We start from the raw sequence: 14,360 nt of genomic DNA, 5'->3' as shown, positions 1-14,360 counted from the left end.
AGTCTTCAGTAATGAATTTTAATCTTAAAAAAGCAGCAGAAAACAGAAGGTAAAAAACAAAGAAACAAACAAAAAAAAAGAAACAATATATTTTTTACTCTACCTGTCCCAATTCCTCATTGAGGTCTGAAGTATTTACTTGTGCTCTCTGGTTTGTTTCTTCATGATAGAGGTCAAGATCCCAGCCAATAAAAAAAGATCCAAGAAATTTCTGCATCTCAACAGTCACATAAAGTGAAATAGGTATGATAAAATTGTAAAGTACCAAAAAAGCCAGAAAATCTGAAATAAATCTAAGAATCTACAAGAAAAAAAAAAGAGAAAATGTAAAGATTACATCACTAAAGTGATGAGGTGGAACATGGTTATTTAGTTATGTTTCAATATGCATGAAAAATGACAAATTGACAGAGCTGGAGGAGACCAAGTCCCATGTATACATGAGAAAGACAGCACACACAGTGACAATGAAGGCATTTCCAGGTTGCCCCAGTAATGTGCCTTCAGACTGATGCAGAAAGACTGCCTTAAGCTACGACTGGATGTTTCAATTCTTAAGTTCATCAGTTTTTGTCCTTTCTACTCAATCTGTCAGGAAGGATGCTGACTAATATTAACTGTCACAGTGACTCTGTTTTGAGACAGGTCTCTTGAAATAGTTGGGTCTGAAAAAACTCATGCGTTCCCCATTCCACCAAACAGCACCATTCACAGGCTTTTCTAAGTAAGCGTAACTGGTGAAGGCAAACAACTGTCATTTCATGTTGTCAGAGGAATATGCAAGTATTCTGTATTGGTCTGGGACAGCACAGTGACAAGAGGGTTCCTGTCTACTAGCATTTCCCAGTGACGTGGGTGATCCAGACTACATGACAAGAAAAAGACTGTGAATTTCAATGGCACAGGCTTCTTTTATGCCTCTTCAAATCATTGTGTTCAACACAGATGTTTCAAGTAAAAGGCTCTATAATAGGATAGAAATTTCTCTTTATTAGGTATGACAATTTCAACAAACTCTGAAATGCAACATTAGTCTATTTGAAGCCTCTGATTTGCATAGAAAACTTGGTATCTAAATTGTACTTCGGAAAGAATCTTATACTAGTGTAGGAGAACATTTTGAAGAAAGGGAGAATAAAGGTAGTCAGTTTGCAAGGCTAAATAATGTCTGTTCTTCTGAATTAGAACACTGCTATAATTACTTAATAAAAGTCAGTACCAATTAAGGTGTCTGACAAAAACTCTGGAAGTTCTGTGCCTTAACAGATCTTCCAAACTCAACTAGAAAAGAAAGATAAAGACTGAGAGCAGTAATTCATTTAAGACAAGATATACTGAGAAGAAAGGACAATTACTAAGGTTAGCAAGTTTCTTCAAGCACTGTCTTTTAAATAGCAATCTGCTATTTAAACAGCAGGAGATACAGGAGAGATGAACAGAGAAAGCACTCCAAGTGAGGATGTCAGCATATTGAGAAATGCAAAGCAGACTGTGGAAGTGAACAAGGGAGAGAGAAAAACAAAGACATGGTAGAAGGAGAGTGACACTGCAGAAACATAGACGGCTCCGCATGCTCCTAAAGGCAAAGGTAAAAGAGTGGAAAGATTGAGTACATCCCAATTCTACTCAGAACTGAAAAGGCCCACAGGCTAATCTAACTTACATAGCAACTACTTCAAATTAAGAGAAACCAAGAATTTACTGACCACTTCAAATAGTTGAAAGTGTGTTTGGTGGGTGGAGGTACTAAAAATAAGTCACTAAAGAATTTGAAAACTTTTAAATTAATTTAGCACTTTTCAACAGTGACACTTTCAGACAAGATTATTTTGGAATATATTGCAAAGTGTTTGATAACTGTAGTGATGACCTGAATTAGTAATTCTAAATTGACTGGAAAAATATCTTAATGCTGTGGTTTAACCACAAAAACATTCTGCATGACAAAGCTTCTGAGAAAGTTGCATATTTTACAAAAATGCCAGTAAACTCTTAACTCTCCTTGAATCAGACATCCTCGAACTACTTTTTTCCTTCCTGGACCACTATATGTACTAACTACTTCAATCTACTTGAGAAGCAGAACAGAACTCTCCTGACTTGGGATTTGGGCCTTTCTGCACACATGGCACCTAGTGAGCACATTATATTCTCAACTCTCTTGAAGAGGGTGTGGGTATTAAAATATTTGACACTACACCACATGTGGAAACTGGATTTCCAATTTTTCTGTGCTTTGAAAATCCTCTCTGCTTCCTAGAATTTGCTCCAGCCAGCTCAAGAACTGCTTTGGAAGAAGGCAGACTTGTACAGAAATCAAAAATTAAGCAGAACACAGAAAAATACAAATGATTTTATTAAAAAAAACCCCAAAAACCAAGAAAAACAAAACCCAAAAAACCACAAAACCTCCAAAAAAACCAAAAAACACTTCTCAGAACTGCAGACTTAGGGAACACTCCAAAGTCTCCCTCCAGTCTTTACAGAAAAGTGAGAAGGCACACAGAGGCTTGAGCAAAATTACTGCCTTACAAAATTGTCTGAACAATCTCAACATCACAGAAAGTCTGAACTGTGAAATCACTGCAATGGAACATGCACAAGAACAACCATCCTCTTTTCATTTAAGGAATGACAAAAGACACCCAAAAGAACATACCTATAATAAGAACATAGAACATCAGAAATATGTCCTAGTAAGACCCAAAATTTTCAAAAAGCTTGGTCTTTTCATAAAGAAAGAAAAAGTCCAACCATTAACAGAGGTAAGATATTTCTACAAAAGAGTGAGGCTACGTAAGACTAACTCTCTCAAAAATACTGAGACAACAGAACGCAGATTTGCAAGCGGATTATGTGGTAGTTACACCTACATCCAGGAATAGAAATATAATATCACATTCAGTATATAGTGGTTGAGGGTTCCTCAGATACACAACTGTTAGAACTACATTACCTTACTGCTGTTTCTTTCATGCTCTGTTTTTTCATTATACCAAGGCTCATCCCATTTTTCTTCAGCTTGCCATGCATACTTTAAAATAGTGCTCAGAATGGCTTCGAAGAGTAGTATTATTAGATAAATAATCAAAAAGGAATTCATGGACCTACAAAGAGGCAAAAAAAACCCCAAACCAAAACAACTTCAGTTTATTGTACTTGATCTGTTGACACACTGTTGTTAACTGGACAATTTAAAAAAAAAAAAAAGGTACCCTGTGTTCAATACGGATATAGTTTCTGTATCACAAGCAAGCAACAGAAGTGAAAAAGAAATCCTACATCTGACTAAGGTATACTCTACATACAGCAATATGAAGACTAGATTAAGGTGCAAGAACACCCCAACAGCTGACTTGTGACACACTTGTCCAAGAGTTTGGTGAGTGACTTATCCTTCTCTTCCTCCCCAAGTATTTAGGAAGGCTGTGAAGGCAGGTCAAATAACACAGTGGAAATACAAGGCTGCACCTTTTTCTTCAGTTAGAAGAGCACTACCATGTGCCTCTGATTATTTAACCTAGGCACTGCTATACCAGGATATTGTCAAACTTGCCTCTATACTCTGTAATGCTAGCCAGACCATCTTTCCACTCCTTGCTTTGATGACTGAACTTTTCCTGTGCATTCTATAGTTCAATATCATGTTTGCAAAAGAATGCTGGGGGGCTATCTCAGTTTTTTAGTAACTGGAATAAAGGCAACATACCAGAATTCCATTTTCCTTTAAAAATATTTCATGAGGTTTAACACATAAATCTCTATTATAATAACACCTATCCCATAACAACACGCAAAGATATTTTAAACTGAGCCTGCGACTTGTGTGAGAAGCAAGATTCATTGCAAAACATATCTGGGTAGGCTATATCCTTTAGACTATGTGAAACAAAGCTATTTTCCATTATATCAAATACTACAATTCAGGACAAAGATTTTTAAGTAATGAAGACTTCATTTCAGTCCATCCTCTTTAAATGCATGATGCAGTTTTACAGTAAAGGATGCAGAGAACAGCAGAGGCTAGGACCTGTTGTGAAAACTATCTCTAAGCATGTAGTTCAAACAGCATTTCACCTATCATTAAATGAGCTCCACATCTCAAAAACAAACCTGAACTTTTTCCACTTTAGTCCTTTTTTAAGCATGGGTATTTCAACTTTGTATGCTAGTGAAAGAATCAATACAGGATGAAAAATCAAGCAGCTCTTTAGAGCTTTCTGAAGGCAATGCAATTAGCTTCTCTTCCCTTGCCTACAACCCAACGACAAGATCATCAGGGTTTTAAAGTTACCAACGAAAAACTAAGTTAAGACTCTACAAATACGAAAGATATTAGAAAATAAACATACTTTTCTACTGCTGACCGTTTCTGAGATTTACTCTTGTAATTTAATGCCATCTTTGTCTCCATACCTGTATACACTGCAACACCTGGCAAGGAAAGAGAGGAGAAAGAGTTATACCTTATTTTCTGCATATATATAATTTGCTGAAATTTTTTGTGTTAAGAAACATAGGATAAAATCAAGAGGTGATATTACTTTTGTGTTTACTTCAGTAGAATAGTGAGACAGTATTATTTGCAATACTGTTATTGTAAAACAGTACTACTGAACTAATTTTAACACCTACAAAAATGCTGTTCATTATTATGACTGTACTGCTCTTCAATATGTATTTTATGGAAATCAGAATGGCAAGTCTCAAGAGAAGGTATTGAACAATGGGTAGCAGTAAAAACAGTCATTTACGCATTGTAGTTAAGTTATTCCTTTATCAAACCACTTCAAGTATTTTCACAGAGCAGAGCTGGAACTTTATATCCTTAGAGATTCTTCAGCATAAAATCACTGCTTTCATCTACAATCATATCCCCTCAGGTAACTGAGGCAAGATTATTATCAGGTAAGTAGGCAAGATTATGATAATTTCTTCAGTGCAAGTAGAATTAAACCACAGTTCATCAACATATTTTAAGAAGAGAATACTCTTTAAATATTTAGATGTCTACAAACCAAATATTTCTTTTGTGTTTTTTAATCTTGCTCCACGAAGTAAGAGACTTTCAGGCCCAAGAGGTCTAAAAAGAAATAGAAATATCAGCACTTAAAAATTAGTTGTTCTATATTATGTGAAATCCAGTTTCCTATGCAAAGTTGTCCTATATCCTCTATGAATTTCCATTGCAACAGCTCTAACCTCACACTCATTTAGGTCCATCTTCAATGCTCTTAGCCCTTTTACCATATCTCACCCACCCATCTCCACAGTGCTCTTGGTTTCCTTTCATGCCTCCTTTGCTCAGTGCCATCCTCTCCCACCACTGTTCAATATCCCATAATTAGTGATTGAGCTAAATATAACAAATGGCTGGGTTAGAGAGACCTGCAAGTTACTTGAGAAGCCAGCAGAATAAAAAAAAGTCAAGCTCACAGTGCAGGAGGAGTACTGTTTTAGGTTTGGCTCATTTACCTATCTTACTTCTACCCCTCTGTCAAGCTGACATGATTTAACAAGTTCAAAAGTTATTCATACCAGAGAAACAAAGACAAACAACTAGATGGACACTGCACCACCACAACAGTGCTGCTTCTTAATACAAGAGTAAAATTTCATAAAAGTGAAGGGGGGGGGGGGAGAGCGGGAATCTATCGCAACACAATGCTGCGAAAAATAAAGGTCCAGGTAGAATCAAAGTTCATATTAGGTTAGAGCCATATGTTCTACTCCAGTGACTGTATCATCTTGAGAAACTGACAGTTTGAAATAAAATAATTGAAAAAAAAAAAAAAAAAAAAAAAAGGCATTCACTATTTTTGCCAGTGTTTCAAATGAAAGTAGAAATTGAACTGCCGTGGCCAGGTTGACACAGCAGGTATAAGCAAGAGAATTCAAGATCATATACTAAATGCTACAGCATACAAGCCCTTGGGTTTGTCTTAACAAAGCACTTATATTCGAATTTTCTTTGAAAGTGTAACCTGGAGTTACTAAAAATAACCCCAAACCCACACCCCCCACCTCCCCCACTTAAACATTTAACTTAAGCATTACTGCAAATGTGACAGTCACCACTACAAATACTGTATCAATTCTGCACACAGATTATCATAGGCTATTTAAATTACACATATATATGCAAATATTTTAGGCTAGACTCAAACTTTAACTGCAAATTTGAACTAAAAGGGACTAAATGTGCATTTCTGGATTCAAGTATTTTTTGAGTTTGTAAAACCAGTCTGAAAAACCCAAAATACAAAACAATTACTTATCTTGCACGCTAAATATTCCTGAAAGTCTGGTCATTTCTTCCGAGTTATGTCCCTGTCTTTATTTTAAACCATGATCTTTCTCACTCCTATTCTTCCTGTTTTCTCTCCTGTCCTATTGTGATGGTGGGAAGTGAATGAATAGCTGTGTGGATGCTTGGCTGCTAGCTGGAGCCAACCCATCACAATTAGCAATGTTTGAGGAAGTCCACATATAAACCTGTAAGTGGCTTCACATCTTTTTTGTATTTTATATTTTCACATGTGTTTAGGTGTATGCTACTTGCTATGACAGGGAAAGGTTGTGAGCATATGATTAAATCCACACAGTTATGTGCTGACTATTACAGATGTAAGGACTTAACTGTACGGTCCAGGTACTATGGTAGTGTGAAATATATACTAAAAGCGACACATTTGTAGTAGAGGCTTTCTTAAAACAAATTTCAGGAATTTAGTTAAAATAAATTTTTAGGAATTTCAACTGCAAAAACATCTGCTCAGTGCCTCTGATAAACAACAGTTCTGCAGAAAATGTAGTAATGAACTTTCCTTAACTATTTTTTTTCATCTCCATTTAAGTATGCAACTACAATTGATACTTACAGTAAAAATACTCCTCCTTTCATATATTCAACAGTAACTCTTTCTTATGATGGTAATTTTAACAACCCCGTCAGTTCTAAACATTAATCTTACAAAATTTTAATTACCTTACAATTTCTTCAGTTTGTTGACTTATAGTTATTCTTCCAACAAACCTATGAAAGATGGCCATGCATTAGAAATAGCTACACACAGACTCAAAAAATATAAAAAACCTCCTCTGTTACAAAAAAGTCATTAATGGTTCACAAGTACAAAACAGTCGACTTTTATTAACAAACTAAAACAATATGGCAACACTGGCAGTAATTTTACAAGAGATATTTAACAACAGAAACATCTGTCCTTCAAAAGAACAGTCATTTGAGAAGCCTATTAGGTTTCATTAATAAAGCCACAAAAGATTATATTTCTTACTTACTTAAAACAGACTGACTTCATGTTTCAATAACAAATAATTCCTCAACAAATATAAGTTAGCATATTAGCCATCAGAAATAGTAATTTTTCATTTAACAAAGCCAACCTGCTTTGCTTTTAAAATCTGACACTTCCATATTTAGCATGACCCCAGCTTCTACAGTAACTGTACCTTAACTTGATGTTCCTACAAATTGAACTCAGCGAATGTTTGAACAGCTGTTCAAACTAAGTATCCTGGTTTTTAATAATTTAATACTTCTCAAAGATCTGAAAGCTCACTTAAGAACTGCTGCTGTGGTATACTTGGATCTTGAAAACTGCTACTCAACAGCCACCATTTTCCATTATACATTTCAGGAAAAACTTTGATGGGAATATAACTTCTTTATCTATAATGCTCTTTTATTAAGTCTAGGTCATTGCTTGCTGATGTTAAAAGCCAAAATGAAGCACAGTCAGATATTGCTGTTTTTAATCTAAAGTTTTGCTGCTGAAAAATGGAGTTCAAATCCTCTCTTAAGCATAAGCAAAATAAACATGGCAAACACGTATCCTCAGAATAAACACAAGCTTACAACAATTTGCTACAGTTTGGCTGAATTCCATTAAGAAAAACATACTACTTAGGCAGAACCTTCTACAACTCTTTCTCTAACCTGCTCAGATTCATAGGCCGTTTAATTTTTTAAAATCTGGAAACAAGTTTACTGGTTAGAACAGAAATGTACATAAGTGTCATGATCAAAACACAAAAGGTAAATATTATCCCACGATTATGATTTACATTTACTGAAATGCTCAAATTTAACTTCTCAGTTGCAATTTTCACTAAGTACATATGTATAAACACTTATGCTAATTATTAAAATCTAAAATTTAAGCAGATGTCTGAAGCTATTTTAATCCCAGCAAGACACATAGCATTTCTACTGTTAAACACTTCATTTTGATTTAATTTCAAAATATTTACCAATAAGGTGATACCTGTATAGATCTGCTTCTGGCTGCTGACATTCTATAACAGCTACAAGTTTGTCCAGGTTGGCAACAGACTGTAACACTGCTGTTTCTGGGACTGCAACATGTGTCTGTAAAACAGTGTCCATTAAGTTAAAGATATAGGACTACTGTGCCGTGGGGGGGTGGGGGGGTGTTATTTCAACAGCTAAAATAAAAATGGGATAGCAAATTAACTACATTCTCTTTCATAATGACCAGACCTTAAGATTGGTCTCTCCATCCAAACTTGCAGTAGTAACATGGCATGAACCGTCCACTCGATCAGATGACAGAAGCACCAGATCAACAGGAAAAGTCTCATCTTTGGCTACTCTGACAATGTCCCCCACCTAATGAAGTGAACACAAAAGAGAAGTGTTTTAATACAATACAGAGTTTTAAAAGAGAAGTCATTTCAGCACCTTTACCGAATCATGATGAAACAGGCCACAATGACTAGTAACGGAAGAAGAGCATTAGCTATGCAACAGAAACACAATTTTCAATTTGTCCTTAGGGACATACCCGAATGTTTTTAGATCTAGTTTTCACAAGGCCACCACTTCGAACAACATAAACCGGAGCACCATTCACTTCATTGTCTGCTTTGTGTCGTAGCCAGTCTTCATAACCCTGTGGAAAACACACACAAATTTACTTTTTAAACAAGAAACCTATAAAGAGTAACAAGTATCTTCCAAGCAAATGTGCTTCAAAGTAATTGCTGTATAGCCTGAATACAGTTACTCATTTCTGTTGAGCTTCTACTACAGCAGTTACTCAAGAATATGGGAAACCTCTTAATTTTCACTCACTTTACACAAGTAAAGGCAAATAAAGTAGCAAAAGTTGTGAAAAAAATCAACAGTCCCACGTTCTGTTAAAACAAACAGACAGTGATATTTTCTGCAGATGAGATGAACAGTCATTAATTCAATCTTTTATCTGTATGGATTAATAAACTGGGAACAGTGACTCTTATGGGGTTTTTTGTGGTGTTTTTGTTTGTTTTTTTAAGAGAAGTAAGAGACTGAAATTATTTCCTCACATTATACCATATAGCACTACTTATAGTTACTGCCATAGCCTATGCATGAAATCTTAAGATTTCTTAATTTTGTATGACAGGATGTACAGCAAGAGAAGATGACTGAAAAGGTTTTAGTTCTTTGAGTCCTAATGCAACAGGACTAATGTTCTCAGCAAGTGAGTTTTTAATGGATAAATTAAGCAGTCTTTCTTTACCCGATAGTCGACACATCTTTAAGCACCCTTTACTCCATGCACACACATGCAAACATTTATGACAGTGAATCCAGGTATATTATCCCTCTCCAATTTTCCTAAACAATACATTGCTTATTTAATCTAGTAGCCTGATTGTAAATAACACAATCTCGGTACTGTTTACAAAGCCCCATGAGGAAGCACAAGAAGTGGATCAGCCTATGCAGGAAGTTGAACTGCTTTTACATCCTGTCAAGACTCCTGCAACACATTTGCAATTATAGAGACATTTTCCAAAATGCTTTTCTGCAGGTAAAAAAACATGTGAAATAGTTAAAAACCACTTCCTTGGAAGTGTGCAAACAGAAGAAGGGGGCCTTCTGAAACAGCAGGTATTCATCCTAGAATGCTACAAACATTATGTGAATGTTGTAATACATAGAGTACTAATGCAGATGCAGTTTGTAGAATTCTGCAGTTGACAGGAGTTTGGAGGAAAGTTGTATGATGAATTTAGCATGTTAAAAGTATAGTTTTGCAATTCTAGCTTTATAAGTTTTTAAGCTTTATAAGCCAACTGCTTAAAAATAAATAATTAAGTGTGTAGGAATAGCAGCCACTCTATACTGGGAAGTCAGAATCTTCAAACCCCTAGGTAGGACTCTTTCGAGAATCCTTCCTAATCAATATGAAAAAACAAGAGTCATTACCTACAGCTTCTTGTTAAAGGTGACTGACAGAAGAAAACAAGGATTTAACATCCAGTAACCTTGGGGCATTTGTCTCATAAACCTGAACAGCTGAACAATATGGACATTTGGCAAAGAACTGAAATTTATCTTCTTTAGAAAGTACAGATTCCAGCGCTTTCTCCATCTGACACCTATTGTCTAAAACACGAGTGTGACACCTCACACCGGGGAATTCTTAACTTACTGCGGTCAGTTTAAATTCCCCCAAAATTTACCTAGTGCAGCATTTTCGAGAGTTCCTTATCCTCACTTGCAAATACTGCAAAAATACTGTGAAAAAGAAAGATGCAATAGGAGTACAGGAAATGTTGCTTAATTGCATGAACAGAAACAAAAGATTTAAAATCCCTCAATTAAATTATATTCTTAACTCCTACTTAAATAACTGCTTCAATGTACTTAGAAAAAACAAAGCAAAACAAAAAACCAAACAGGCCTGCATATTAGCAGGTTTTTCATTCTCAGTTAGGTCTATATTTAATCAAAACTTGCAATTTACCTGACATTTGTGTAAACACCTATGCCCAATCAGCTTATTTGCTAAACATCTATGAACCTATTAAAATGTACTAAGTTTTTGAAAGGTCCTTAGGAAATACCTTTATTTTGTTCTATTTTGTTTTGTGGTTTTATTTTTAACTTTCACTTTTATTTGTTTTATTTTCTAATTTTGGACTCCTCCAAGGACTGCACAGGCATCTTCACAAGTGTAAGAAAGAAAGAGCTCTGGCTAACAAGGTAGACAAAATGACACAGCATGAATTGCATCACTTTGCAGTCTTGTACGTCCTTCTGATCAAGGTGCAATTACACTGCTAAGAAGAAAAAGTTCTATCTCCTTGGCTGAGATTAAAGTAAAGCTGGGCTTTACTTTAAAACAGGAGAGTTTTTACAGCCACCGCTAAGCTTCTCAAACCTGCATACAGTTAATGCTTCTATTTTTCCCCCTTCATCTTTTAAGACACTAAGAAGTTATAGTTTAACATTTATCTTGCTGAAACTTTGTACGGAACCAATGCACCACAACTTTCAGAAGGGGTTTCTTCCCCTAAAATCTGTTTCCTATTCCACTTCTGGTTTGAGAAACTGGGAGCTGGTTTTGAGGCCATATTGGGTATTTTCCCCTCTGCATTCCAACAGCAGATTTATCTTTCTTCATTTTTTGAGGACAGCCTGTTGGAAATAGCATGCTGAATTGTCTTTCCAAGATAACGGCTTGTGAATACTGTTTGCCTACTTTGTAGCAGGTAGGATAAATGTTAGAGTCCATTACACCAGTTTAGGTGGTTCCAATAATCCTTGCAGAGATACTAAGACAGTCAGAAAAACCTGTGATGCTTGGCAAGTCATGAATGATTTGAGACCTCTATAAGAAATGTCAGAATCTGCTCTTTGCAATCAATGGTAAGATACTTAAATTTCCCAATACAAGATTGCACATGTGGAAACAAGGTGGTGATAAGATTGTTTTGGACTATATTAGACTTATACCTGTCCAACTTCTTTGGGGGGGCGACCAACCCAAAACCAAACAAACCAAAAAAAAACCCAAAAAAAAACCCCACACCAAAAAAACCCCAAACCCCAGCATATTTGTAACTAAGTTGCACAATCTTCAGTTCACAAAGCTTTAAGGGATATTTTCTATTGCCTACTTATGACCACAGCTCTTGAACATGTGATTTTTGGGGGTGATGATAGTAACCACAATTGAATAGGATTAGGGCACTCTATATAAACAAACTACACTGAAACAAGGGAAAATGTTAGTTCAAATATTACTCCAGCATTAAGATCTCCTCTGCCCCAAACACCATTCTATCCACTTGAAAGCTAGAGTCATTTTTACCTTGCCCTATTTCAGGTTGGCTTTGGGTCTTGCTGGCACAGAAAAAAAAAAAATGAAATTCCAGCTGTAGCTCTGTAAGAGTCTCCTGCGTACTTTTCAGTTACTATGACTGCATCTTTTCCCCAGACAGCACTGTCAAACCCTTGGAAAGGGATATTTCCTGAAAATTACCTCCCTGCAGAAGAAATTATAGTTTTATCCACATCACCTCTTTATTTATGTGCTTGTTTCTTTCTCTTCTTGCTCTAAAGGTTTAATGAAAACAGAAGATTTTTCTTTCTCTCTTTTTTTCTTCCTTTTTTTAACATTCTCCTTCCAGGGCCTCTAGGTCTTAGTAGGATATAGCACGGTGCTTGATCAAGATTTCTATTAAACTCATACTTAGAAGATTATTGTTATTTCAAGTGCTATAAAGCACTCCAAAACGTTTTATGTAACCAAAGAAAACAAAACCAGAAGCTTTCTAAACTGGATATTTACCTGGTACAGAATTACAGTTAATACACATTTTACGTCATGAAACATACTCCTTGGGGCAAAATTTGTTTTTTAACTACTGACAAACATGGGTTGCTTAATCTACCCAAGCTCTCTTCTCAGTGTGTGAGGACTGGTTTTAATACGTAGCGAGGTGTGCCAAAAGAATAAGTGAGGAGCTTTCAGAAAAGGTCTTATAACAAGTGGCATGTAATGTTTAGACAAAAATGCTGCCTGACAGCCATTCACTGTCCATTTAAGGGTACTGTAGTGAGTCACTGAGTGCTTGACAACTAACCAAACCACTCAAGTTCAAGCATCTAACAAGAAACATTAAATACAAAATCCTTTGTAAAAATGACACATTTCTTATTTACTTTTAGTATCTAAACAATATCTTGGTCAGACTTTGTTAAGTAATTTTACCTTAGAAAGTCTTTGTGCTACAAGATTTTTTTTCCCTTTACCTGTTTTATGGCTGTCACAGTTATGACAAAGAATAATGGCAATCCACTGGTAATAGGACTGGTAGGGGTATCTATCATGAGCTAAAAGAGAGGAAAATACGAAAATTAGACCCAGTTTTATTTTTATAATTGTACTTTTTTCAAACTCCTCATTATGAGTATTTTTACTGCACTTTCTGCAGTATTTCTGGAGCAAAACTCAGTTCCTGACAATGTTAATAATGATGCAAACAAAAGTTCTAAGGCAGAGAACACTCAGTCGCATTTATAACACGTGCCAATTTTAAGAGTCCTTAGCATGTTTTCATCCTACAAAGATGAACTCAAAAGTGTATTATAGTGGAAGGAAATCTAGATTTTGTGAAGCTGTTTCAATACTCCATACAATCTACTGCTTAACAGCAATGTAGAGTATAACAACATCCACTTCAGAAATGAAAATAAAGTTAAAAATAGTAATTTACAACAGTTTAGATACTAGAGAACACTCTTTCTTAGACTGCTCCTGTCTGGTTCCACCAAGTTAACATGCAGTTTTTCAATTTGTGCTATTACTGCTGGCATGCCAAAAGTGCAGTGTGTACACTAAAATTCTGTATGTGGCAAGGATGTTAGTGGTTTGCCTCTGCTGCAGGAAAAATACAACATGGTCAAGTGCTGTAAAGAAAATATACACAATAACAATTCAAAACCACAGACATCAATTTGATGCACTTTACCTGAGACTTATGGCGTTGCTTTGGGAACCATTAAAGAAGAAAAAAAAAAATCATACATGAACTTTACTCTGTTAAGAGCCAAGAACCTCGGAGAGAATACAGATTATGCCATCCTACCACACATGCATGAGCTTTTTTTTTTCTTCACTGAAACAATAACAATTTATAGAACACAACAACAAAAAAAAAGATCTAGACTGCAATACTGTCTGTTCTTCAACTGTAGCACTGCAATTTCAGCTTGGCAGCATGTTGTACAAGAAAATCCATGCCAACAGCATCTGATTTTTGGCTGGATAGGGTTTCCATGCCATTTTTGCCATCTACACTCTCCTCCTTTCTCAAGGGAGGCTCATATATGAAAATGGAGCAAAGTTTTGCACTGGTGGAATTGTCATGGCAGCCTGCTCATTTTGCCTCTTTCACCAGAACACCATGGCCGTTTGCCTGCTACACAGCTGGACACACATCCATCACACAACTGGTGTGGAGCCTCATAGGACCAAAATGCAGTCTGTCATCATGTTTCTGGCATGCATTAGTGTGGTAAACAATGTGGACTGAAT

General features: G+C 35.9%; 1 protein-coding gene across 6 annotated transcripts in view; it reads right to left on the bottom strand.

Annotated features, from left to right (window-relative positions):
* The window catches only part of ATP11B (ATPase phospholipid transporting 11B (putative)), a 74,758-nt gene that overhangs the window by 42,593 nt on the left and 17,805 nt on the right, over positions 1–14,360 (bottom strand). For all 6 annotated transcript variants that reach the window (XM_030496358.1, XM_030496360.1, XM_030496356.1 and 3 more), the window contains exons 4-12: positions 13,076–13,156; positions 8,829–8,936; positions 8,525–8,653; positions 8,289–8,392; positions 6,989–7,036; positions 5,019–5,083; positions 4,353–4,434; positions 2,957–3,107; positions 104–301 (exon numbers count right to left, since the gene is read on the bottom strand). In XM_030496358.1, coding sequence (XP_030352218.1) covers positions 104–301; positions 2,957–3,107; positions 4,353–4,434; positions 5,019–5,083; positions 6,989–7,036; positions 8,289–8,392; positions 8,525–8,653; positions 8,829–8,936; positions 13,076–13,156 — 966 coding nt within the window. The remainder of the gene's footprint in view (positions 1–103; positions 302–2,956; positions 3,108–4,352; positions 4,435–5,018; positions 5,084–6,988; positions 7,037–8,288; positions 8,393–8,524; positions 8,654–8,828; positions 8,937–13,075; positions 13,157–14,360) is intronic.

The sequence above is a fragment of the Strigops habroptila genome, chromosome 8 (genome assembly GCF_004027225.2).
Source record: "Strigops habroptila isolate Jane chromosome 8, bStrHab1.2.pri, whole genome shotgun sequence".
NCBI classification, from domain to species: Eukaryota; Metazoa; Chordata; class Aves; order Psittaciformes; family Psittacidae; genus Strigops; species Strigops habroptila.
Note: the sequence above shows the minus strand (reverse complement) of the source record. Positions and strands in the feature narration are given on the sequence as shown.